Source organism: Eumetopias jubatus, unplaced genomic scaffold (assembly GCF_037043125.1).
Source record: "Eumetopias jubatus isolate StellerSeaLion01/CBP00866 unplaced genomic scaffold, mEumJub1_p1.0 scaffold_2, whole genome shotgun sequence".
Taxonomy (NCBI): domain Eukaryota; kingdom Metazoa; phylum Chordata; class Mammalia; order Carnivora; family Otariidae; genus Eumetopias; species Eumetopias jubatus.
In genome coordinates, this window is record NW_028274808.1 from 182,177,623 (window position 1) to 182,204,759 (window position 27,137).

The following is a 27,137-nucleotide window of genomic DNA, read 5'->3' on the forward strand; positions in this document are numbered from 1 at the left end:
GCTGTTAGTGGCAGTTATCTTTCTTTTAGGGATTGGACGACACATATCCAAACAAAAGTTGAATTTATAAAGGCTCTAAAATAAGTATTGCCATTAATTAGTTCAATAGTTTAAAAAGTACAACTGCTAAAAATGTCAATTAAATTAGATTAAATGTGATTACTTCTCACCGTTACCCAGGTTTATTCCAATTCTTTAAAAAGAGAAAAATTATATAAATACCAATTTCCTACCTCATTGAAATGTTCAGTAAGAAATTCGGCAACAAATGTGATATCTTTTTGAGTCATCTATCAAAACCAAAAAGGAAAAGAAAAACAAATCAAGATAAAAGAAAGCTTCCCAATAGATCTTATATTTTTGTAACAATAAATGTGACTTTTTTTTTACTATCTACTAAAAGCCATGATACAAAGAGGCAACACTGCTTCAAAGAAACATCAATAGAAATCCAAAAGATTACACAACTGTGAAAATATGAAATCTTGAGGCTCTGACAAGCCTGTAATTAAACATTTTAAACCCATTTTCCAATCAGCTAATCCAGTAGCTACAGAATTCCTTATGGCCTAAAGTTGTTTATTATTTTAGGCCTTGTGCTAAGACTGTGTGTGCAGGGTCCCTGCTCTGGAAGAGGAGACTGTACGTCCAGAGAAGTCATCTTGCCTTGAGTGAAGACCTACAAGTCAACAGTGATGCTCACACAGAAATCAGGCGGGAATGTTGCCCTAGTCTGAAAGTTCTTACTTAAAGGAAAGTCCACGGCCACTTGTCACAATCCTTGTAGTCAGAAAAACTGTTTACCAGACACCAGCATTGGGACTAATATCTAAAGTACCAGATTTCCAAGGAAATAAAAATGCATTCAAAACTTAAGGAAGGTAAAGAATACAAGCACCTACATAATACAGGTTACAAAATCTTACATAAACATGAAAATTATAAAATTAGATAGCCATGGTAAAGGTATTTTGTGTGATGAAAAATAAAACAAATTTCTTAAAGGAAAAAAAAAGGGTTTACTAAGCTGTATTTATCGTCTACAGCCTGACATCTTGTAAACTGGCAACGGTGTAAGAATACCAAGACAAGCAGCCAAGCTGAGCTCAGCTAGAGCGGCATTAACACGCTGGAAAACGTACTACCACATACTACCTTATTCAGCTCCGGAAGCACATGGTCCTCCGTCATTCTCAGCATTGCTGGCAACAGAAATAAAAAAAACTGTCTTTAAAGGAAAGCTACAAACGTAATTTTAATATAGATACATTTCAAAGACAATGTGTTTCACTGGACTAAATCTTCAATATTCAACCAAAGAAATCTTTTCACCAAAGAAAACATTTTCCTTCTAAATACTAAAGCATGAAGACTTTAAATTTGACTTGTATTTTCAGGTTCAAAATGGCTGGTCTAATGATCCTACTAAACTATTATTTTTTATTTTCTCCTTCAACTCAACCCATTGCCACTCTGGACAGACCGATGTGACGGATGCTTTGTATGAAGGCGATGTGTGCAGATCGGATTCTTTCCTCTCCTAACACAGGGCATTTCTTCTCCTAAAATCTGCAAGCAATTCGTTCCTCCAAAAGCCTTAGAATACCAAACAAACTTGTTTCTCTCCCCTGGGTCTTTTGCAACACAAAGATATTTACACTAAGACTTTCATGTATATACATACACTTATATACACATATGTTTACAGACTCTTTAATATCTGCAGACGATTCATTTTGTACTTTCTGAGGGTTGTGTTTTTATATTATGTTCACCTAAGTCAAGAGGAATGCTGCACATGTTTCTGCACAGTGTTTGAATGTCCTTCTTAATTGCATTCGGTCAGGAATAAACATGCTAGATGTGATTCTGCAAACACAGATTATTTTAGAAACTGTTCTTAATTAGTTCAAACTTCTAAATTATCTGAAAAGCAAGCCATGATCTAGTCTACTCATTCATTCATTCATTCATCTGTCCAAAAATTATTCATTGAGCATACTATAGGTGCTGGGGATACAATGGTATAAAAGCAGTCCTGCCTTCAGAGCCTACACTTTTCAAAGGAGCAAACCAAGGCCGTACAGCTAACGAGTGGCAGAACTGGGATTATAATGAGGTCTCTGGTTCTCCGATCCAGCGTGCTTTCTGTAATGCCCTGCTCTAATGATAAGGACTGAGCAGTAATTCATTTCTCTTCTAATCAGACTTCTCATTAGTTAGGACATGCAATAAGAATATAAACTGCCTCAACTACTCCAGTAATTACAAGTAAAACCAAACCTCTTCTGTAAAAGAAAATTATTTCGAAGACCTCATTCAGTTTTAATATCGTAATTTATTCTAATCAGCATCTCTGATATTAAACAGGCTGGCCTGATAAACACTCTGGCTCCCCATTCTGGCTAGCATTGGTACGGTTTTGAGAAAAAAGTGAAGAATTTTAAACGCCAACATCTGCGGATCCCATTCTTTTTTTTATCACAAGCAATTACATTAGGCTGACAAATACAAAGTCTGTTTATAAGATACCAGAATTGAAGATTTGGGCATTTGTTTAAAAGATATGAGCACATTACAGATAATTTAACTTCTATTTTATTTACTCTTTAGAATTTTAACAAACATGGGATAAATCCCATTTAAAACTAAATTTTGCCTGTGTTGGAAGGGAATGTATGCTGGATTATTTCAAAGATATTAAGGGGGGGGTCACAAAAATAGTACAAATGGACCTACATAAAATATGCACACGCTGTAGAGTAAGCATTAATACACTATCAAGTCAATAAATCCTGGTTAACTACCTACAAATGAAAAGACACTGTGGAGACACAAAGAAAGGCAACGAGTGGTCTGCATTCTAGTTAGCTAGGGCACAAGTGTCTGATGGAAAGGATCTAGAAACTTCTTGTTCAGTGCTGTTCAATGTGGCACTGACAGTGTGTGGCTACAGAGTACTTCAAATGTGCATAGTGTGACTAAAGAACTAAGTATGTAGCTTACATAATTTCAACTAATTTATTTATTTTAAAGATTTTATTATTTGAGAAAGAGAGAGAGTGCACGCGCACAAGCGGTGGAGAGAGAGAGGCAGGCTCCCCGCTGAGCAGAGAGCCTGACGTAGGGCTCGATCCCAGGACCCTGGGATCATGACCTGAGCTGAAGGCAGCTGCTTAACCAACTGATTCAACCAGGTGCCCTATAATTTCAAATAATTTAAAGAGCCACAGGTGGCTACTGGCTACCCTAACGGATGGCATACATCTAGAAACAGAAGATCAAGAAACAGAACAGAAAATAAGCTACTCAAGAACAGAGGCCAGATCTTTGCTTTTCCCGCCCTCTCATTTTAAAAAACCTAACACCTACCAGTGCTTAATACATAGCAGAGATTCAAAAGTGTTATTTTAACCTAAGGAGAAGTTACAAAGTTAAAAAAAAAAAAATGTTAACCATCAGCAGTGAGTGACAGGGACAATCAGTGCTACAAGTGACATCTGGGGGGGCTGGGCCTGGTGGTACAGAAGGAGGAAGGCGGGCCACGTGTTGAAACCACTGACACCCGTGAAGGGTACAGAGGGGTCATTTATACCATTTGTTCTACTCGTACGGTTACTTGAAATTTTACCAGAATAACTGAAATGTTCTAAATTGATACTCCCACAATTTTTAAAGAAGTGTTAAGATAACAAGAATGCTTTATTAAATTAACTTACCCACATAAAGCCAGCGAAAAAACGCTTTGAAGTTTTTCATACTACTATCTATAACTCTGAAAAGATAAAAGAAATCAGCAAAAAAACGCTTTGAGGTTCTTCATACTACTATCTGTAACTCTGAAAACATAAAAACAAACCAGAAATAAAATTATGATTTGTGGTTCATGTATCATCGTTCAATTGTTGTGGGATATAATACTCCTTACCATTCTCTTTTATCCTATCTGGAGGACATTTAAACCTTTGATTTTACAAATCAAACACATACCTAAAAATAAAGCTTCAGAAGAGCAAATCCTGGTTCTTTTCACAAATAAAGCAAATGACTCAGGTTCTGACTGGTTATAACAACCTTACCACAAACTGTAATAGCCTTTCCCAGCATTCAGTAAAGTATGAAATCCTTTCCCACTTTGCAAATAAAAGAAGTTGGGGAAAAAAACGTTTTCAGCATTATTCTCAGTTAAAAAAATACTGGTCAGTAAGAAAAAACATCAACGCCAACAGAAAGTCATGATCATAAATTTGTACTATGTCACTGCCTCTGCTATCAGTGGACATTATTTTTGGAAGTTGATTTTTGATGCTTATAGTAACTGATCTCAAAAACTGAACTTCCTTAAGCTTTACAGAAATGGACCCCCCAAATTTAAGTATTATAATACTTATAAGTGGAAGGCATTGTAATTTTGATGAAACTGTCTCTAAATATGGACAGGGGTATCACTTTTTAAAAAATCTCTTTAAGCTCACATCTACAAGATAATTACTCAGCAAGTAATACCTGTACTTTTCTTTCCTAAATCTCAAAGCCCTTTCATACTAGTTTCATACTAGTATGAGCGGTGGGTCAGTATCATTAATCTAGCTCTCTAGAGTAAAACACTTGACATAAAAAGACTGCGACATTTCTGATGTTACCAAGCAACATAATCAAAACTCTCTTATGGCAAAAATGGGAAAAGGGAAGAAAAGTTCCTTTCTGTCTTTCCCAATCAATACTCTGACCCCCTCCCCACACCCGGAAGGCAATCCCTGCTCTGCTACAGGCGAACATCAAAATTCTCACCACCTCAATTTCTTCATCTATAATCTAAAATAATAATGCTATATTCAACTTACCACCAGCGAGCAAGAAGTTAAATAAACTACCTTGCGTTCATATTGAAAAGTGATCACAAAAAGCTTAATATTTTATATTTACTCTCTGCAAATACGGTGACCCAAAAAATAATTCAACACAGGGGAAAAGCAATGTCATCTCTCCTCTCATTTTGTCTTCTGAACACAAGTGTGTCTCCAACCTCTACCTTCTAAAACCCCATTAAAATGATAATGGACCGGTGGGGAGGGGTGTGTTATTAACTCACAACAACAAAAAGGACGGTAGAAAAGAAATTAATTTCAGAAATGTCAGAAAGGACACGAGGCTGACGAAGCTCAACAGAGGCGGCCGCATGCAGGACACGGAGAGGACATCCAGCAAGGAGACTTCCGGCCTGCGACATCCCAGGGACACTCAACCTTGGGAACGTCAGGCTTGACAGCAGCCCTCAGGATGACACGCGGGGCTGGACACAAGAGGACAAACTGAAATACAGAGCAGTCAGTATGTCCTTTCCCCCAAAATGTGAACGCCTACGGGTTTATCTCCCAAACGAAAACGAACGAACGGGGTTCTCCCAAGAAAGCACGTAAACTGGGAAGAACCGAGGTAGCTCCGTGCGGGCACTGGTGGCCCACGGCACAGCTCTGCACATCCCGGACAGGGCACCGAAGCCGGCTTTCTGCTGCCCCTGTCCGCAGATTCCAAGCAACTTCAAATCGCCTCATGAATAAACATGAGTAAACACCGGAGCAGCAGGTACCAGAAGAGAGCTTGAAACAAGACACCAAGACAGACAGAAAAGTGACCCAGGAATGGGAGATCATTCAGGGAACAGCAGGCTTTTAAAAATATCTAATTAATGTCCTCAGAGATTTGAGAAGATGTCATCTACAAAGCAAGAGCACAGCTCTGAGAAATGATTAAAGAAGTAAGAAAACACATTTGGAAACTGAAAGACTAGGGCTGCTGCGATAAAGAATTCAATGCAAAGGTTCCGGTAACGGTCACGTCCTCCACCTCACCTGACTACTGATTCCAAAGCTGACAGCTTAGACCCCAGCACTGCCAACGTGAACCCTCTGACTTTTGGTTTTTTTGTTTTTTTTTTTTTAAAGATTTTATTTATTTATTTGACAGAGAGAGACACAGCGAAAGAGGGAACACAAGCAGGGGGAGTGGGAGAGGGAGAGCAGGCTTCCTGCCGAGCAGGGAGCCCGATGTGGGGCTCGATCCCAGGACCCCGGGATCATGACCTGAGCTGAAGGCAGATGCTTAACCAACCGAGCCACCAGGGCACCCCCTCTCTGACTCTCAATGTCAAGCATGCCACTCACCAACAACCACCTCTCTTCCCAGGGACCTCCCTCCAGCACCTCAGCTTTCGTCTCCCCAAGACTACTGCCCACTGGTTCCCCACCTCTCCTCCCTGTCTCCCACTCACACCGTGTCCCCACTTCCCCCCCAAACCAGCTCAAATTCCAGGTTCATTTGAATCATGCCCTCGCTTTAATTCCCTCACTCTGGCTTCACTTTGGTCATGAAGCCTAGCAAATCTAAGTGCTCACCTGCTCTGTGCCCCGGCGCAGCTGGCTGACCCCAGCTGGAGAAAAGCCAACAGCCACGCTGACCGGGGTCACTTCTACTCTCACAAGGGCTCCCAAGTGGCCCTTAGCACCAGCAGCATCCGCCTATTTCTCCCGTTCTTTCTCCCACTGCCCGAGACAACCGGCTCACAGCTTTTCCTTTACTCTTAAACCACCTCCCCAACCTTACCTCCAGCTGACAGAACATTGCCTCATCTCATTAAGATGGTAAGAACAGTTGGAAGTGAACCTGCCCCAAGCCCCCATGGGCCCGGATACTAGCGTCTGTGACCGTTTCCGCAGCCTTCTCTCCCGCAATTGTGGACACACGATCTTTCCAGCCCATTCCACAATGCACCACATGGCCATCCCCTCCCGTACTTTTACTCCAGCAATCCTCTCCTCCGCCCACCATCAATCGCTCCCCTTCCAGAACACCCCATCAGATATAAATATGCTCTAACTGCTCCCATTGTAAGAAGATTAAAAAAACCCAACAACTGTTTTCAACTACAACAAAACTCCTCAAGAGACGACATCTGCTGTTTCTTTGCATCTGCTCTCATTCTGTATCCCAACAGCTCCACGACTCCATGACATGGCTCCAATCAAGGTCACCAATAATCAATTCTAGTAATACTCTGAATTTCTGTTCTATTCTTGGTCTTCATCTTACTTGACTTAGCAGCATCTGACAACCGATCCCTCATTCCTTCTTACAATGCTTCCATCGCTTGGCCTACAGGACACCCACTCTCCTGGTCTGCCTCTCTAGTTTCCTCTGCTAGTTCCCCATCAGCCCCATTTCTAAACGTTGAAATGTCCATCGCTGAAGTCTTTAGATCTGTCCTCTTCTCTAAGCACACTCACTACTACCTCATCCAGTCTCATGGCCCAAAATAACACCAAAGTGTTAATGGCTCCCAAACTGACATCTCCAGCCTGGACCCCTCCCTTGAATACTAGTCTCACATGATCAACAATGTCTTGGACAGTTCCATGAGATTATCTAACCGACATTTCAAATTTAATATGGCTGACACACTGACCAGGTCATCAAAATTCACACCACTAAGAAAGGGCAGACACAACCTCTGGATGTGACACCTTGAGAAGGACACTCCTCCAGTTATGTAGTATTCTGGCCAGGGATGTATAACCTGAATCTAATCATAAAAATACCAGATAAACCCATATTGAGGAACATAAAATACACATATACAGTTTATATATTCTCTCCCAAGCCTTCTCCATTTCAGTAAATGTCAATCCTACTCTTCCAGGTGCTCAGGACCTAAACTCATAATTACCCATGACTCCTATATTTTACCATCCACACACAATCATTCAGCAAATCCTGTTATTTCTACTTTGAAAACATACCCAGATACTGACCTCTTTGGATTCTAACCACCATTTCTCTCTTGGCTTCTGTCGTTGCCCTCTTTTAATTTATTCTCAAAACTAAGCAAATAACAAAAGGATCTTTTAAAAACCTAAGTCATATCCTTTCACTCCATGACCTTAACTGCCGCTTCTTATATCCAGAGTAAAAGCCAAAGTCCTTCCAACTGCCTACAGACTCTATACAACATGGCCTATCCTCCTCTCTCAACTCATCCTCTCTCTCTCACACTCTGTTGCTCAATTCACTTCAGCTACAGTGGCTCTCAAGGCATGCTCCAAACTCAGTGCCTTCATACTTGCTGTCTCTTTTACCAAATATCAATGACTCACTTCTTCCAACATCACCATCTCAGTGAGGCCTGCCCTATAAGCAATCGCATCCCTTAGGTCCCCCTTCCCTGCTTGGTTTTTCTCACCACTACTTACACTATCTGCCTTGCTATATATTTTATTCATTCATTTCTTTATTGTCTATCTCACCACATTAAAATATAAGATCCATAAGGATTTTAGCAGTTTTGTTCACTGCTATATCCTCAGCATCTAGAATAAGGTTTAAAATATAGTTAAGTACTCAATAAATGTCTAAGATGAATGACAATGTTGGGTAAATAAGTCAAGAAAATTTCTCAGGAAACAGAAAAGACACAGATATGAGAAATATGTGAGGAAAAACAGAAGACACAGATCAGTTCACCGCCTAATATCTGACCAACCAAGTCTCTAGAACAAAAATCTAATTTCAAAAAAAAAAAGGGGCGCCTGGGTGGCTCAGTGGTTAGGTGACTTGCCTTCGGCTCAGGTCATGATCCCAGGGTCGTGGGATCGAGTCCCACATCGGGCTCCCTGCTCAGTGGGGAGTCTGCTTCTCCTTCTGACCCTCTCTCCTCTCATGCTCTCTCTCTCTCAAATAAATAAAAATCTTAAAAAAAAAAAAAGAGAAAGAGAAAAGGAGATTACCAAAATAATAACAGAATTCAGGTTCAAATGGTATTTTCTTATTATCAGCACAATGAAAAGACCCATATCTAAAAACACTACTGTGAAATTTCAACATATCAAGGATAAAAAATGAAGCTTTGAGAGATGAGAAACAAAAAAAAAACCCCTACAGAGGGATGAGAATCAGAAGCACCAGACCTTCCATCAGTCACAAAAAGGCCAGCATACCATTGTATGCTTTGATGGCAATACTTTCAAAGTTCTCTGAGAAAATGATTTCCCCTTCATCATCCTATACCCACTGGACACCATCAATCAAGTGTGAAGGTAGGAGAAAAGACACACAGTTTATTGTCTCATAGCTACTTCCTGAGTAAGTTACTGGAGGATGTTTCCCAACAAAGTGATTAAAGGAAGCATGAAGCAAAGGAGATCATGAAGTCCGGACCTAAGAGAAAGCACCCAAGTGCCTGCCTGAGGGCTGCCGGGGTGGGGGTGGGGGGGAGGCCAGAGGAGCCATCAGGGACTGAGGGGGCCCCAGGGCGTGATCCTGCCCTGCAGAGAGGGGGAGAATCTAAGGATGTGATAAAGGCAGAAAGAAGAAAACAAAGTCTAGGAAAAACAAACACAGAAGAAGAATTTCTGAAACTGGATAAATAAAAGAAATGCAGTACAGTTATACAACTCAGAAGTATGGAGGTAAGCTGCAGAAGAACTAAAAACAGAAACAGTTACAGGAGTTAAAAGGACTCCTCCTGGAGAGGGGACTGGAGTGAGGGTGGGGGGCGGGGGAGAGTATAATACTGCTTTAACTGATAAGATGGCTGTGTTATTGGCTTGTTTTAATCACGTAAAGGCAATAACTTTGATAAAAGCGTATAAAACCCATTTTAAGAAAATCATGACAATTTGCTGGGTTCTTGTTTATGAGAATAAAATATTCTCAGGTCAGTGATTCCAGATATCCCCAGTACTTACTGAAGAAGTTCATTTGCCTTGAGTATGAAAGAACCCACAGCAGTAATAGCATCTAAAGAGAAATAAATAAATATCATTCTTCTAGTAAGTAAAGTGTGTTTAATGTATTCTATTGAAAAATTAAATTACTACCTTCAATTCCTGCAGCATCTAGTCCAAGAGGTTCATATTTTTGCTTCCATGAAGCCATTCCTTTCAGTTCACTCAAATGGTATAATAAAGACTCGGAGCCACTATCAAAACAGAGCAGAAATAAGTTATTATTACCATCATCAAGGTGGCAGACAGCTACTACCTTGCCTAAATATTTCCAAATTTTCAGAAATAAAAAAATGAGAATAACTTTAATTTTCTTTCTATGAGAAATGATCATTTCTCAAAATTTTCTCTAAAAGCTGTAACAGAACCATTTGGCCATCTGGACAAATGAGAGAAATACATGACCGTAAGATTTAATCTTACAAGATCACATTATGTTCTACAGTTAGCCCTGGCACTTTGAAGAGAGTCATATGGTCATCTTATTTACCCAAAAGCTATGTATTTAACATTCAACAAACATGTATTAAGCTCTAGCTTTAAGTCAGCACTGTGCTACATACTGCGGACACAATAGTGAACAAAGCGAAAGGATCCTTACGGCACTAACAGTCTCATGGGGCGGGGGGGAACACTCATAACCACATCAGACAGTATATCATTCCAACTATCATAAATGCCTAGAAGAAAATGCACACGAGTGCAGCTGTAATGGAATAACCTGACCTAATCCGGGGAATTGGGGAAGGCCTCTCAGAGCAAGTGAGATTTGAGTTAAAGGGTTCAAGTGAAGAGCAAGGTGGGAGTGTTCCAGAAGGCCAGACAGATGCACAAAAGCCCTGAGTAGGAAGAAAAAAATGTCAAGTCTGGTAAGCCCACCAGTGTGCATGAAGCAGAGAGGCAGGTGTGTTAAAGGCCATGCAAAGGTCTTGGTCCTGAGAGCAAGAGGAAGGCCCTGGAAGTTTTTAAGTAAGAGTAACATGATCAGATCTGCTGTGGGGAATACATTTGAGGGGCACATATATATTTGTGGATTAGAAACCAGGCCAAAGGGCACTGCAGTGACCCAAGGCTGAGGTGATGCAGTAAGGGCTAGGGAACTCAGCATAAAGGGATTTATCAAAATTTAAGTCAAACTCTGAGCAGCCACATGCAAACTGCTTCACTGAGGGAGCTGTGGATAGAAATAGCATGAGACCTATAGATCAGAGACAGAGTTTGGCAGTGACAGTAACTTCAGGCCAGTATGGGTTTCAGTTTCTTCTTGTGTAAAAGGAGGATAATCATAATCAACACCTTGCCAAAGTGTTAAATGCAAAAACACACTAACATGCTTTGTACATTGTAAAATGATAAATATCATTTCTCTGCTCAAAAAAGGGTATATGGGGATGCCCGAGTGGCTCAGCTGGTTAAGCATCTGCCTTCAGCTCAGATCATGATCCCAGGGTCCTGAGATCGAGTCCCGCATTGGGCTCCTTGCTCAGCAGGGAGCCTGCTTCTCCCTCTCCCTGCCGCTCCCCTACTTGTGCGCTCTCTCTGACAAATAAATAAAATCTTAAAAAACAAACAAAAAGGGGCGCCTGGGTGGCTCAGTTGGTTAAGCGACTGCCTTCGGCTCAGGTCATGATCCTGGAGTCCCGGGATCGAGTCCCACATCGGGCTCCCTGCTCAGCAGGGGGTCTGCTTCTCCCTCTGACCCTCTTCCCTCTCGTGCTCTCATTCTCTCAAATAAATAAATAAAATCTTTAAAAAACAAACAAACAAACAAACAACAAACAAAAAAAGGTATATGCCTTTTCAAAATATACCTCATGGTTGTCTGGCTGGGGAAAAAAGCCCAGACAGAGAGCCTAACCCGGTGAACAGATGTTTGAAAATTATTTCAAGATTTACCATTACTGACTCTTTATATCTTGGGCACTCCAAGATTCCCCTCAAGTGCCAATGCAACAATTTTAGCTAGAAAAGTCTCAAAAAAAAGAGAATGCCAGCTGATGAAGAAACACTGACACTAAGTACATGTAGACACAATACCAAAGATTCAACATCACCTTCATACCTCTGTAAATGACTTATAACCAATTTCTGTATACTAGAATATGATGACTCTATAGACTGGCCAAGCTTCTTTAAGCCCTAAGTAAGAGAAAAAAATATGTTTAGCATATAAGTAAGATATTGTGTGCTGCTCTAAAAAAAAAATCAAGAATGTGCACATAAGCCATTTAAAGACAGAGATATTTTAGCTGCACCTTTACTGTTAACTGGTTCATTAAGAGGGTCTGAAGTTCAGCACTGCAATGAAAAAGAAAGTATTTTTAGTCTTCTCTATTCAAAATGCGAATGCAGCACTTAAAACTTATAAAAGTAAAAACAACATTTTTAAGCAAAATAAAAAGAAATAGCCCAACAAAAATTAAAACTTTGTTGTAGTCACAAAGGGACAGAAAACAGGAAAAGTCAAGTCCAGAAACAGACTGAAGTATATTTAAGATGTACTGAATGCTAAAATGGCATTTCAGATCCAGAAGGAGAAAGTGTAATACTCAATAAATTATGCTGGGCAATTATCTAAACCTTCAGAAAAAAAGAAGTTAGTCTTCCATAGCATATAACCAAATAAATCACATCTGGAACATGTAGATGGAATAAAACATAAACTCTAAAAAAACTCTAGAAGAAAACACAATCTTTTGAATACTCCTAAGATGGGAAAAGTCTTTTTTAAGAATAACGCTAAGGCAGATACCATAAAGGAAAAGACTGACGGGACCATAAAAAAACAAATTTTTTTACACATTTAGAAATACATATATGTATTATAGACACAGAAAATGATTACATTTACAAAAAATGCATAGAAAATCTAGAAAAATAGATACTATTTTTATTATGTACCAGAATTTTCTATTTTTTTACAATGAATATGAATTCCTTTCAAAATAAAAAACTACTGTAAAAAAGAAGAAAAAGCAAGAGCACCTAATATGAGTTTACTACCTTGCTTTTCCCCATAACAGCAAGTGCATGAATTCATCTTGCACAGAGGTGGTTGTGCTCTTCTCCTAGACAAAATGGATAACATCATGATATATATTTTTGAAATTATAACCATATGTATAATTCAAAATTAAAACTATAGGAGCATGACTCCCTTCCTTTTCCTTCTGCTTCCTTCAAATCCTGATTTAAACTGATTATCTGACTATCGGTTCGTGGAGAGTAGCCAGTCAGCTCTTCCAACGCCCGTCCTGACTCTCCACGCCCCACCTGCTGCAGTTCACAGACCCATCCTCACCTAGGTTGTTCCAATGCGAGGAGGGCCCTTCCTCTCTGGGGAAACAGTGTGCGATCAGACCCAGCCATCTGAAAGCTTGACCTTCAATTTTTACAAACCCAACCAGTATCCGTCAGGTAGCTAGGAAAGTCAATGAGGACAGCGCACCCGCTTTCACTCCTTCCAGGGGAAACCTCACAAACATTACCTGCACAAACTTGGTGAGACGAGAATCCATCTGCATCAGTATTTCTTCCCAGGCTTCACACATACACGTTAGTGACAAATTTATATACTGTTAACAAGAAGGGGAAAAAAAAATAGCTATCAGAATAGTTAAAAAAAAAAAAGAAACTACATAAATCAATTTGCTAAGTAATACATGCTTCTTCCTGCCAACTATCTCAAAGAAATCCAGAATTTACTTTCAATCATTTTTAACTCACCCTGTGAAAGAGAAGACCACAGCTAATGCCTGATAACCACTTAACTATCAAACATTCAGAAATGAAGTTTTTATCTGGTAAAACAGACATCCTCCAGCTTTTTATATGTATGTTTCATGTACACGAACTGTCAAAATGCTGGTTGAGTCAGCTATTCAATTTTCAAACAGAATCCTTAAAAAGACACCGATGTGCAGAAATCTTTGACATCAAGTAAGTCAGGGGCTGTGGCAGACGGAAAAAGAACAGCCGCAGTTCTTTGTAGCTCCTCTATCCAGATGCAGACTCCATCTCCCTAGTCCCTGAATCTGGGCTGGCCTTGAGTCTTGCCATGACCGACACACAGCAGAAGGGACACCGAGTCCAAGGTCTCCAAAGGCTCTGCACGTTCCCCCTTGCACTCTTGACACCCCTGCTGTGGCCGCCACTTCAGGAACGAGCCTGGGCTAGCCTGCTGGGAGATGGCACATGTGGAGCCACCGCGGCTAAGAGACACTCAGACCAGCCAGCTGGCCACTGACACAGGACCAGGCTGGGCTGCGAAGAGCTGAAGCTGGCCCAGATCAACAGAACCTTCTAGCTGGCCCAGCCCAAACTGTGGGCTGACTAAGACACTGACCTACAGAACCATGGCTAATTTGGGGTGGGTTTTTATGTACAAGAGTGAACTGATATGATAGCTGTTTCCCATAATGCTTGATTTGCAGTACGCCTTTTCAAATTCCAAAATGTTATTTCACTTAGGGGATTATTTTTAAAAGATTTAAACTACTTTTTTCTTTTCTGGTGGGAATAGATTTTCAATTAAATTCCTTTTTCTTGTTAATGGACATTATAAGATTATGAGAATAGACACTTTATACCACAGTTAGCTTTACAGAATAAAATTTGCAAGTGTTTTATTTATAGACTGTTAGAAACTTAAGAGTAAATATTCACATAAAACAAGCTACAAATAAATACCTGTAAAAGCGCTGAAATGTGAGTAAACTTTCTAGCCATCCGAGTTACTTCAGGTAAGAAAGAGTACAACAGATTGGTCTCAAGCTGTAAAATCAAAATAAAGTGAGTTACAACCACACATACTTCTTTTAAAGATAAATCAGTCCCAGCTAAAAAAAAAAAAAAAAAAAAATCCTACAATTTAGAAGAGTCAAGGTCTAAGTATGTATCAGAAAGACTACGTCTGAATTCTGCTACCTTTGAGACTAGTACTTTCGAGACTAAAAGAACAGAACTTTAGGATTTTCTAATCTGCCATGTTTACGTGTGCGCAGGTCACACCTCTCTAGGTTAGCAATGCCATCTCCATAGCTAGATAAATAATCTATTTTGTAACACTATTATGAGAAATTTAAAAAATGATTACAAATATACATAAAAAGTTTTTAAAGAACTATAGGCTACTGATAAACACAAGCTAAATATCCATTATAATGGTATAAGAATTATATCTTAATAAAGCTGTTATTTAAAAAAATATCCATTACAAACTTCAAAGAAATAGTGTATCATTTTATTACAGCATCAAATGTAATCCTAGAAATATTTTCACAGAACCTTAAGATGAAAAGTAAATATGACCAACTATTCTGGGGAATCAGGAAGTCGAGGGTTCCCTGATGCTCTGAATACAACAATGAATACTGGAAAGCATCATACACAGTGTATCCTGCATCTTTTTGTTCTACTTTTGAGAATTCATGCATCCTTAAGCTAAGTGGCTGGGTTATTTGGCATGAAAATCTAGAGAAGGGGCGCCTAGCTGGCTCAGCTGGTGGAGTGCAACTCTTGATCCTGGGGTTGTGAGTTTGAGCCCTATGTTGGGTGTAGAGATTACTTAAAAATAAAACCTTAAAAAAAAAAAAAATCTAAGGAAGACTTTCCTAAAGGCAAGGCCACACTCTAAGTACTGTAAGGAGCCCACACAGTTTCCACAATCTACAATATAAACAGTGCAAAAGGTTTTTTCCAACTTTTTTTTTTTAAGATTTTATTTATTTATTTGACAGAAAGAGAGAGAGAGATCACCAGTAGGCAGACAGGCAGGCAGGCAGAGGGAGAGGGAGAAGCAGGCTCCCCACTGAGCAGGGAGCCCGATGCGGGGCTCAATCCCAGGACCCTGGGATCATGACCTGAGCCGAAGGCAGATGCTTAACAGACTGAGCCACCCAGGCGCCCCACTTTTTCCCAACATTAACTGACCATCTTACACAAGAGGGAATGTGTTGGTGAAGAGCACTGACTCTGGAGCCACACTGCCCAGGATCACTTCCATATGAGTGATACCGAGCAAGTTCTGCCGTTTCTACTTATCTATAAAATAGGAATAATAATAGGACCCACCTATTAGATTGCTGTGAGGATTCAAATGAATTATACTGAATCACTCAGTACTTGGCACATATTAAACAACAGATAAATATTAGCTTTTATTATTTTTAGGATCAGAGTCCTAAGAACACACCTGATAGAGGAGTGCCCAGGTGGCTTAGTTAAGCGTCCAACCCCTCATGGTCTCATGGGTGGTGAGATGGAGCCCTATGACAGGCTCTGCACTCAGCACAGAATCTGCTTGGGATTCTCACTCTGTCTCCCTCTCCCCCTCCCCCTGCTCACACTGTCTCTCTCAAATACATAAATAAATCTTAAAAAAAAAGAATACTTGGCACAAAGATAAACTGGTATAGCAACCAATTAACATGGTCATTAATAAACTATCAAAACACTGTTTTTATGAAAACTATACTGGGCCCTGAGAATAATAAAGTGTTCACTAGAGTAAGATTCTATATATGAGATTTAGAAGCTCCAAGGTGGTTTTTTTTTTTCCTTGCTTTGTTTTAATAACAACTTTAAAAAATGAATTTACTGTCTGCTGCTACCAGATTTCCACACTTACCTGGAAGTATGAGACCTCCGAAGCACCGCCAGCAGAAACCTCTGTGACCACTGACAATGATTTCAAATCACTGGATAAACACAATGCAAGACAAGTACCAACGATCTGTAAAAAAGAGTCAAATCCCCTGGTCCATTTAGTATTATTGCTAGTCTGCACCTGCTTATAATACAGGCAACAGAAACTCATGGAACTCTCTAAAGCAGAAACACACATGCCTGACGCCTTCCACCCACGCATGTGCAGGAGGGAAGGTGTTTGTCCCCCCCAGTCCACACCCCTCATGGACACACACCCCTCCATCGGGGGTCCAAATCAAGGGCTGGAGAGCCTACAATACATCCTCTTCTCCTCAGAAATGGCAAGAATAGGACGGAAAAGCTGTGGAGAAGACCGAGACTTAGCAACCAGCACAGATCTGGTCCTAAGTAGAAGATCGCTCCTCATGATGTTCGTCACATTCCAGTCACAAACTGTAGCTCTAGCCCTGACTACAGACTAGAAAACCATTGAATCGTAATCAAGTGTATCATGTCAATCTTTTTGTTAAGAAAAAGTTGACTAATTCCACTAATAGTACCTGATCTTCATAGATACCCTATCACCACTATTTTATCTTAGTAATAAAATTATCCTCTTAACATTTAAAAATGAATAACTCCAGTAACTGAAACTGAGAAAAATACCCGTGTTTTAATTTTTTTCCATAAATCAGTTAGCTGGTATATTCTAGGTGGTATATTCTAAGAGAAATGATGTGGAAAATTTTAAAGGAAAACTTACCCCCGTGACTCGAGCAATTTTGAACATTCCATACGCATAAAGCTCAATAAATCCAGAGCTTCCTCCGAGGACAAGAATATTAAGCCTAATTAAAAGGAATGTGACAAGCTGAGGACATCAGAGAAGACCGAGTTCTTAAACCAAGATATAAACTGTTCTTGCTCTCAGATAATCTGCATGCTAAGGCTTCCCTGCGGGGAAACTGAAACCCCAAACAAATTCACCAATACTCAATATTCAATTACACTGGGCTTCTTCCTTTTTTCAAAGGAACATAAATTTGCTCTAGCCTAAAAAACATCGGTTTATAGTAAAATAGGGCTATAGTATTTTAACAACTACTGTATTTATATACTCTCAATAACAACACAATCCTTTTTCCATCTAATAGAAAGTGCCATTAGTTGTTTCACGGCTCTGATGCTAAATGTATTAAAAGGGCTTAAAAAACTTGAAATATTTAATTTTAATTTTAGAAACTCTAGTAACATCTAACCTCCTTTACTTATTAAAATAAACAAAGGTACATTATAGTATTATTGAACATGACACAATCAAAGACCACACAATACAAACAAGTAAATAACAGACACTAATGTCTGTATATTGTTCAGTGGTGTTTGTCAGCAGGGAAATAACATGACACATAAAGGAACTGCCCTTGAAACTCTGAACTCTTGTCTCAAATATCAAACACCAACTTTAAGAAATTAGACTTGTTATTTAAGATATTTGCAAACTTTACCTGACGTCTCCCAAAAGCTTAATAATTTCATCAGAATTTTCTTCACTAAAATATAAAAATAATTGGGTTACCTTTCAACTACATCTTTCAACTAATAAAAGATTATTTTACTTGAAAACAAAAAAGGCATATCTTACCTAAAAATTTTTGAGGTGTTGCTGTAACTAGAGAAAAACAGAGACTAGTGTAAAAAGCGATAGAAATATATTTTTAAAAACGCATGAGAAAATCATCACAGTGTTAAAGGAAAGAGAAATCTGCAAAAGATGGATTCCAATGAAATTAAACTCTGATACTTACTTTTTAGGCAGGGTAGGTAGTTTAGGTAAGAGAAGATTTGATTCATCCTCAGCATTATAAAAGGATGTTAGAACACTGAAAAGAAAAGCCAAGAAGAAGCATTACTAAAACACCAGAGATTTTACTTGTCTTTCCATTAAAAAGTACTTTTTTTAAAAACTGCCCAGTTTTACATATTATATACATTACCAAGTAAACAGATGCCACACATATTTTACTATTATAAAGCAGTCATTGTAATAATCACAAACAACAAACAAAAAAATAGGAAATTCTTCATTTACAAGGGGCCTTGTTTCTGGGGCGGGGGGAACCCAGCCACTTCACACTTAGAGGAATAAATATTAATAAATAATTTTCTCTATGTACTCAGTATTAGATACTAAGAATTTAGGATTTTTTTTTAAAGATTTTATTTATTTATTTGAGAGAGAGAGAATGAGAGAGAGAGAGCACGAGAGGGAAGAGGGTCAGAGGGAGAAGCAGACTCCCTGCCGAGCAGGGAGCCCGATGCGGGACTCGATCCCGGGACTCCAGGATCATGACCTGAGCCGAAGGCAGTCGCTTAACCAACTGAGCCACCCAGGTGCCCAGGATTTTTTTTTTTTTTAAGATTCTATTTATTTGAGAGAAAGCAAGCAAGAGAGAGAGAGAGAGAGTATGAGCAGGAGGAGGGGCAGAGGAAAAGGGAAAAACAGACTCCTCGCTGAGCAAGAAGCCCGACATGGGGCTTGATCCCTGGACCCCAGCATCATGACCTGAGCTGAAGGCAGATGCTTAACTGACTGAGCCACACAGGCGTCCCAAGAATTTATGATTTTTTTAACTCTCATCTAAGAACCATCTAAATACATATGAGTACCAAGGAAGAATGGGTTTTAAAGAACACTGCAGTAATTATCTTATTTAACTGTGGGTTCTATGGTTTATACACATTTGGGGATTTGACAATCCAGCAGGTATCTAAGACGACACCACGCATTTTGAAATAGTCTTGCTTATTCCCTTTTCTCAATTCTACCTCAAAATAAGGGTGGTAATAAATGAGTGAAAAGGTGACTTGGCACGCATTTTTTTCCCACTTTAACACAAACTTGGTGTCCTGAGAGATCCTGGAATCTCTACATTATACTTCTAAACTATTAGTAGAAAGTATGTTAGGGATACACTTAGCAGGTAACTTGAATGGGACAGAAATGACATGGTATACTCTGCTCCTCTAAGCGTTGATAAATTCACATGACCATTTGCAACCCTGGATTATTTGATGATGCATTAACTATAGATAAATGTTTTATCTATAATGAATTTCAAACACCAGGTGAGATCCTTATTATTCAATTTTTTATAGACTCCCCCTTTAGTTAATTTGAAATTGAATTAAAAGTTTATTAGAAAGGAAAAACTGGGGCGCCCGGGTGGCTCAGTCATTAAGCGTCTGCCTTTAGCTCAGGTCATGATCCCAGGATCCTGGGATCATGCATCGGCCCTGCTCGGCGGGAAGCCTGCTTCTCCCTCTCCCACTCCCCCTGCTTGTGTTCCCTGACTCGCTGTGTGTTTCTCTCTGTCAAATAAATAAATAAAATCTTTAAAAAAAAAAAAAAAGGAAGGAAAGACTATTGGTAAGAAAATTATCACATTTCCTAAAAAAAAAAAAACAAAAAAAAAACTTTTATTTTCACTATTAGGTAAACCCATTTATTCTTTAGGCCATCTTGACTGCAAACCTGGTATATGACTTGAATGTAGACTAGGCAAAGTTACTTTCATGAGACCAGGAAACTATCAAGACCACAGACACAGAAAGAACTCATTCAGCATCAAAACAAAGCACTCAGGAGCACCTGGGTGGCTCAGTCAGTTAAGCATCTGCCTACAGCTCAGGTCATGATCCCAGGGTACCGGGATGGAGCCCCACATCCCTACATCGGGCTCCCTGCTCAGCGGGGAGTCTGCTTCTCCATCTCCCTCAGCACCTCCCTCTGCTCATGCTCGCTCTCTCTCTCAAATAAATAAAATCTTTAAACAAACAAAACAAAACACCCCAGAGTGCTCAACTTAGCACTTTTTGTACTCTGAGGATATTTTGAAGATGCAAAAAAACGCCCAAGCTCTTAAAGAATTGGGTGGCAAAAAGGAACAAAGAACCTCAATTTGCTAATTAGTAATTTTAATTTCTATTACTTGCAAGTACAAATCACTACCATAGAATTTCACTCATAACGTGGAATTAAGAAAGAAAACATGAACACACGGGAAGGGGGAGAAAGAAAAAAGGGAGAGAGGGAAACAAGCCATAAAGATTCAGTGACAGAGAACAAACTGAGGGCTGATGGAGGGAGGTGGGTGGGGGATGGGTTAATGGGTGATGTACATGAAGGAGCGCACTTGTGATGAGCACTGGGTGTTGTATGTAAGTGATGAATCACTGAATTCTACTCCAGAAACCAATATTGCACTAACTACCTAAAATTTAAGTTAAAAAAAGAAAGAAGAAAGTACAAAGCACTGATATTAACTACTAAAAATAAAAAGCAAAGAAAAATCTTAGCCCTTCAGGCATATAAACCGAAAACCCAAAGTTAAATGCAGCCTGCCCATGCTCAGCACTCAGATCCTCCCAAGAGTGCGTTTTAATCCCGGCAGGCGCACAGCTGTCCCACGGCGGCTGCTGGAGTCGTCCCCCTACTCCATCCTCTACCTGCTTTCTGCCGTCACTTCCATCCAATGCATACAAGACACCGGGGCCTCCACAGAGAAGGAGTGCAAGCTTTCAGGTTTCTCTACATCGCACAGAACGATTTTCTTGGTGTCCGCAAGAGCAAAGGCCAAAACTGAAACAAGAGACGATGAAAACGAAATGGCTATTTCACTTCTTGCCCCGTTTCACCATTTTAAATGCATCATCATCATAGAAATTATTTAACCCAAAAATCCTTCCTTTAAATAATATTTTTAAAAATGGAAAGCTATCTTTACCTGCAGTTATGCTGTCATCTAAGCTTATTTTCAAAGGCTCAAACTCTCATGAGTGACCTACTACTTTCTCGTGTACTGCCCTTATGTCTTACACATCTTCCACATCAAAGCCTCTGGACTGGGGCCCTGCTTCCAAGCAGAAGATACAGAATAGGTCTCAACAGACAAACAATAATATCCTATCACCAAGATATGCTGGTCTTGTGAACGTGCCCAAACGGTGAGAAGCGATTCCATCTGCTTAGTTCTTAGAAGGTTCAATATTCCCTTTTGTTCCTAACCCTGAATGGGAAACAAGACCATCAAACGCTGATGAGTCTTGTTTCTTTCACTGTGGCTGAATTACCTAGTACAGTTTCTCCACACAGGTCACTAACATCTTCCTAACACATCAAATTAAAAATTTCTAAGTAGAGGGCTATGCATTTCACGGTATACCAAGACACACAATTTTGCAAGATGTGAGGCAACCCACATCTCCTCTTCTTCAAACAATTTAAAGCAATCTTGAAATAATCATTACCCCAAAAACCTTATTTCACTGTCCAAAAACACGAGGCATATTTTTTTAATGATAAAAAGTTCATCTACTTCTATACATGTCAACACACACAGACTTTCATGATTTATTTTTGAGATTCTGGTGTTTTTGGATGAATAGTGCAAGATCTCATGATGTTACTTATAAAAGTCCTCTAATTTTACACATACTCTTTGTTTTTTTATTAAAAGATAAAACGAGAGCTGAACAGGCTTTCCGGGTGTTTTTACAGACTCATTTATATTTACCAGAAAAAAATTAAGCAATAAGGAATACATATTTTACAAAAATGATTCAGTCTTTTTTCCTTAAAGCACCAATGATAACAGATGAACTTTAAGCTGTATAATTTATAGCATTTTACTGTATTGACTCTATGTGTACAGCAGCTCAAATCACGACTGTCATTGTAAAAACAACAGGTGGAAGCCGTAAGCAGCTACAAAATAAAGGGCAGGAGGAGAAAGAGGAAGGAATGGGGTCAGAGCCAATAGTCTTTCAGGCGGGACAAGCATTCGTGCCAAGAGAATACTTATGAGCTACACGTTTAATGTTAACACACATCTTGCGGAGAAAAGACCACCGTGGTACTCGACGGACTAGTGAATGGTAGACGGAACGTGGGCCATCAGTGCAGGACAAGACAGTGCCAAGAGCAAAGCCTAAGTATGTTGTACATTCCCCAGATTTTATTTTACCGTTACCTTTGCCAAGAAGTCAAATTTCATTTTAGAGAGATCTCAGCCAAGAAACAACACAGTAAAATTAATCTCAACTCTATGAAAACACTTTAAAGCTTCCAAAAAGCAAAGCTCCCAGGCTGATATTTAGTATATAAGAATATAATAAGAACAATAAATTCTTTCAGGAAATAAGCTTTCTTTACAAAATACTTTTTGTTAATAATAATAATAATGTATTTTCAAAGAATCCTATCATTACGTTTGCCATCTGGTCTCCAAGCCAGACAGGTCACTTCCTTTCCTGTATTTTCGTTTGGTGGAAAACTCCAAACTCGATGAAAACTTGCAAGTCGATGAAGTAAAACCTAAGACAAAAGAGATACAATGGCAAAAAATTAAAAATCCATTTCCGAAACTGAAATAAACCTAGATCCTCACTATAATCTTTAAAAATAATCTTAAGCATAATATTTAGCTATCAGAAGAAATTAGAAGACAACAAGGTCTGAATGAACTGAAGGTATATTCAAAGCGACGGGTGAAACAAGACCTAATTTAACCCTGTACTCTATACATTTTCCCATCTTCTATGTCAATAAGAGACTTATCTTTCAGAAAGAAATAAGGTTGTCCAAAAAGATCATGACAGAAAAAGAAATAAGGAACATAAATCACAGAAAAGTAGCTGTAATAGTCAAATAACACCAAACTTGGAATCGGACACCTTGGGATGGAACTTCAGCTGTGTTGCTTACTGGCCATAGGTCTCGGGCAAGTCACTTAGCCATTCTAAATTTCCACTTCCACACGGGAAAATTCCTAGGGTCAAGATGTGTCCCAGAGCTCCTTCTGACTCAGAAATAAGGCTGTCCCTACTCCATCCTCTACACAACCACTGAAAATAAGGAACTGCATGCATCCCTGCAGACCCTCCCACACCTTCTTAGGTCCCCACACTCACAGCTTCACCTCTCCCACCTTTAGCTCACAGCACTCTTCACTCCTGGTACACTGGCCCCCACAGGGAATCCTTCATTCCCTAAACACAGTGCTCTTTTCCGAGCCTGTCTCTGCCATTCCTTATTTCCAAAACCTTTCCTCTGTGCCCTCTGAAATTCACAATCAGGTATCATCAAGATGCCCACATCTTCCTTCTCTTCTCTGAAATGTGCTTCTCACCCAAGGACACCACTTTCCAGCAGGATTCTCAGGTGATAGCCGTGCTGCATCCCATGTTCCCCATTCTACTGGGCCAGGAGATGAAGGTGGTTTCTTCCTTGATCCCCGATGCCATTTCTGGATGACTTTTCTTCTCTAAAATCCTCTAACTCTGAATCATATGCAATCACACCATACCACCCACTACCCCTCTTAACTGCAGTTCCCTAAAGACCCCTAGGCCATCCCCCTCATTCCTGGAAGATCTGGACTCCTGTCTGACTCACTCATGCTTTCCAACACTATTCATCCCCATTTTTGGTGATTTCAAGAGCTATGATGTCCTGGCTTTTCAGTGCCCAACTACCTTTCTTCCAATGATCACATCTTCTATTCACCTCAATCACTCCCGGGGTCATGCCCTTGATCTTGTCCTTACAGTTACAAGTGCTGCCATAATGTCTCAAACCTCCCACCTTCCATCACTGTCTCTGTCCTTCTAGTTCATCCCTACGAATACCCAACTTCAATTCTTCAACCTCACCAAGTCCTACAACCCACTGATTCCACCTACTCATTGTCCCTCACTCACACAAGCCCCCACTTCCATACTTAATCCGAGGATCATCATTACCATCGCTCCTCTGACATGTAACTTTAACTCCTTTGCATCTTTCTTGCTATGTCACATTTGCAAAACGACAACCCTGGTGAAACCCAACCATGCCTAAACCCACGCAGTCGAACAGAACAGCAGAGACACAACCGTGCTCACTAGATTCCCTCAAACTACAAGACCACTAACCTCCGTGGCTCTTAACACTGACCAGCAATCTTAGTAAGTGTCCCTAGTCCGCCTGCCTTGTCAGCTTTTCATACCCCGCCTTTCCCCTCAAACTTCCAATATTTTCTTCTCCATCCTCACTCGTGGACAGCACTCTCTCTCTTCGCTGAGGAAATGGAAACAAGTGCCCACTATTACATCCACACATTTAGTCGCACCGATGCCCCATTCTCTCCCTTCTGGCCTGCTGCTCTGGCTCTCCTCTGTACAGCATGAAGAGTTCCAAGGTGCAGTGGCAAAGGAGAGGGACCAGAAGACATCACGGAGGGCCTTGAGGAAGGAGACATCAAGGCCTGATGAGAAGCTATTAGTCAAAAGAGCGAGGCAGCTTTGCAGGCTGCTAAGTATTCCTCACCACCTGGTGGCCACGCCAGTCTGCACACAACACAACTCTCACCTGGCCAGGTAACTCTCAGGAAACCTGCCCAAAGGCCAAAGGAGGAAAGATGCAGAGCTGAAGGTTTCCTCACACAATGGCTGCCTGGTAACCAGGGCTCTCAGGAGAAAGGCAGATGCAGTGGGTATACCTGACGAAGCCTAGTGTGATAGGAACTAGAAACGCCAAGTGACAACACTCAGGTACACTGCGTCAGGAACCCCGGGAAGCATCACTCCCTTCCTAAATGTAAAGGTATTTTTAATAGGAGGTGGCAATCCGATCCATAGTAGGAAACCTGGACAAGAGATTCTGGATTTTTTAACCTATCCTCTGTGGCAGCTACATGCATGCACATTCACAGCTCCGGTATGACAGTAACTCATCTTCGTTCTGTTACGAAACCGTAAGCAAATTCAGGACAGGGTCTGTGGATCTACTATGTCTAGTTGATGAGTGACACATTATGGGCTTTTAAAAAGCCCATTTAACAAAAGACTAAAAGAGACTCGGGGAATGCAGGGCTGTGCGACTATGCTGTGTGAAAAGTGTTGTTTTCGCCATGAAATACGGGCAATGGGCACATAAATGATCCTTTCTGTATATGCTCCCTTCTACTTCCACCTAAGGTTTACAGCTGCTTGGAAAGGAAGGGGGCGGGGTCCACAGGCGGCCCAGCGAGTCCACAAAAGGGGAAACTGAGGCTGGGCCAGGCTGCAACGCGCTTGCTGTCGGGTCGGGCTCACTCACCTCGCCCGCCGTGTTGGCCAAGGCGATGAGATCCCGCTTGGGTGACCAGACCAGGAAAATGATCTCCTGCGGCAGCTGCTTCTCTCCCACCACCCGGAAGGACGGAAAACAGGTCGGAAAGCGCAACATGGGGGCGGCCCTGCAATGACACCCCAGTCAGAGGCCGGCAGGGGCATCCCGCGGCCGCCCCGCCCCGGCCCTCCCCCGAGCGCTCCGACCCCGGCGGTACCTGCGAGACCCTTCTCCGCGGCCTACGCGGCCCGGGCGGCCTCTCCCTCCCTCCGCGGGTCGCGCGCCCCCGCCGCCGCGCCGCCGCGCCGCCGCGCCGCCGCGCCGCCCCGCCGCCCCGCCGCCCCGCCGCCCCGCCGCCGAGCGCTGCAGGCACTTCCGGCGCCCGGACTTCCTCGCGAGAGGACCAGAAAGCGCGCGGGGAGGGGGCGCGCGGGGCGTTCCCGAGGCCGCACTCCCGCCCGCAGGTAAGGCGTGGTCCCACGTGTGTACGCGCGCCCGCTGGCTTCGTACGTTTCCCCGGAAATTCGCTGCTAACGGGTCACTGGGCGGGCCTAGGTTTGGGGGTGAGGCCTCAGAGACTTCGAGGAAAAGAAAAGGAACGCAAACACTAGGTCGTGATCGGCTGGAGCCTCCCTTGACAGCCTCTAAACGGGTAGTTAACAGTCCCAGTTGCTCAGTAGAATCACCTGGAGAGTTTATTTTTTTAAACCCCTCCCCTAACCCAGGCAGCACCCCAGATCAATTAAAAGAGAATTGATAAGGAATGCGAGCCAGTATTTATTAACTGTCTAGGCGAGTCCAGTTTGCAGCCAAGGTGGGAGGGCCCTGCTCCAAAACCTCTAAGTAGGCAAATACCTTGATTATCCCATTAAGCCACAACAACTCATTGGTGGTGGTAGCCCCACCGTAATAAATGAGGGCTGTGGGCTCATCCAGGATTTATCCTACAGCTGTCTGAGGCTCTACCAGGAGAAAGAATCTGGGCTACACAAATGCACGGAGCATGGGCTCTGCCCTAAAAGGCTTACAGTTCAGCTTGGCCAACAATAAGATGCTGCTTTATGCAGGACAAATTTAAATGTTAGCATGTTCAAAAGTTGACATAAGTTATGACCCCGGTTAAGGGAATGTGACCATATCATCCTGTGAATCTTGAACTTAAAATCTATGGTAGAAAACCATCTACTTTTCACTTATTCAAAGGAGAAAGTGGTAGAATCTCCAAGTTTAACAAGCCCCATCTTCTTGCCCTCTATCTGGATCTAGCCCCTGGGAAGTAGGTGTCAGAGGTAGACTCATTTATTCAGCAGCAAATATTTGAGGCACTATTTTGTGGCACTGTTCTTACCTGATGCCTAACCTGCTTCCCTCTCAAGAGACAGGCTTTCCCCTTGCCTTTGCTGCAATTTAGCACGACCCCCAAATTCTTCCAGAGGCAACATTTTTTATTATTTTTTTGTATTATTGTTTCAGGGGTACAGGTCTGAGATTCATCAGTCTTACACAATTCACAGCGCTCACCATAGCACATACCCTCCCCAGTGTCCATCACCCAGCCA

The 27,137-nt window shown here is 41.1% G+C and overlaps 1 protein-coding gene across 1 annotated transcript in view; it reads right to left on the bottom strand.

Moving 5' to 3' along the window:
- ANAPC4 (anaphase promoting complex subunit 4) overlaps positions 1-25,878 on the bottom strand; it is a 36,730-nt gene extending 10,852 nt beyond the window's left edge. The window contains exons 1-19 of the mRNA XM_028087845.2: positions 25,796-25,878; positions 25,567-25,705; positions 22,698-22,803; positions 20,937-21,069; positions 18,236-18,310; positions 18,073-18,099; positions 17,936-17,980; positions 17,191-17,275; positions 16,408-16,512; positions 14,469-14,552; positions 13,268-13,354; positions 12,783-12,847; positions 12,035-12,077; positions 11,842-11,918; positions 9,873-9,973; positions 9,741-9,792; positions 3,720-3,775; positions 1,156-1,202; positions 234-290 (exon numbers count right to left, since the gene is read on the bottom strand). Coding sequence (XP_027943646.1) covers positions 234-290; positions 1,156-1,202; positions 3,720-3,775; positions 9,741-9,792; positions 9,873-9,973; positions 11,842-11,918; positions 12,035-12,077; positions 12,783-12,847; positions 13,268-13,354; positions 14,469-14,552; positions 16,408-16,512; positions 17,191-17,275; positions 17,936-17,980; positions 18,073-18,099; positions 18,236-18,310; positions 20,937-21,069; positions 22,698-22,803; positions 25,567-25,695 — 1,374 coding nt within the window. The 5' untranslated portion in view covers positions 25,696-25,705; positions 25,796-25,878. The remainder of the gene's footprint in view (positions 1-233; positions 291-1,155; positions 1,203-3,719; positions 3,776-9,740; positions 9,793-9,872; positions 9,974-11,841; positions 11,919-12,034; positions 12,078-12,782; positions 12,848-13,267; positions 13,355-14,468; positions 14,553-16,407; positions 16,513-17,190; positions 17,276-17,935; positions 17,981-18,072; positions 18,100-18,235; positions 18,311-20,936; positions 21,070-22,697; positions 22,804-25,566; positions 25,706-25,795) is intronic.
- Between the last annotated feature and the right edge of the window lie 1,259 nt (positions 25,879-27,137).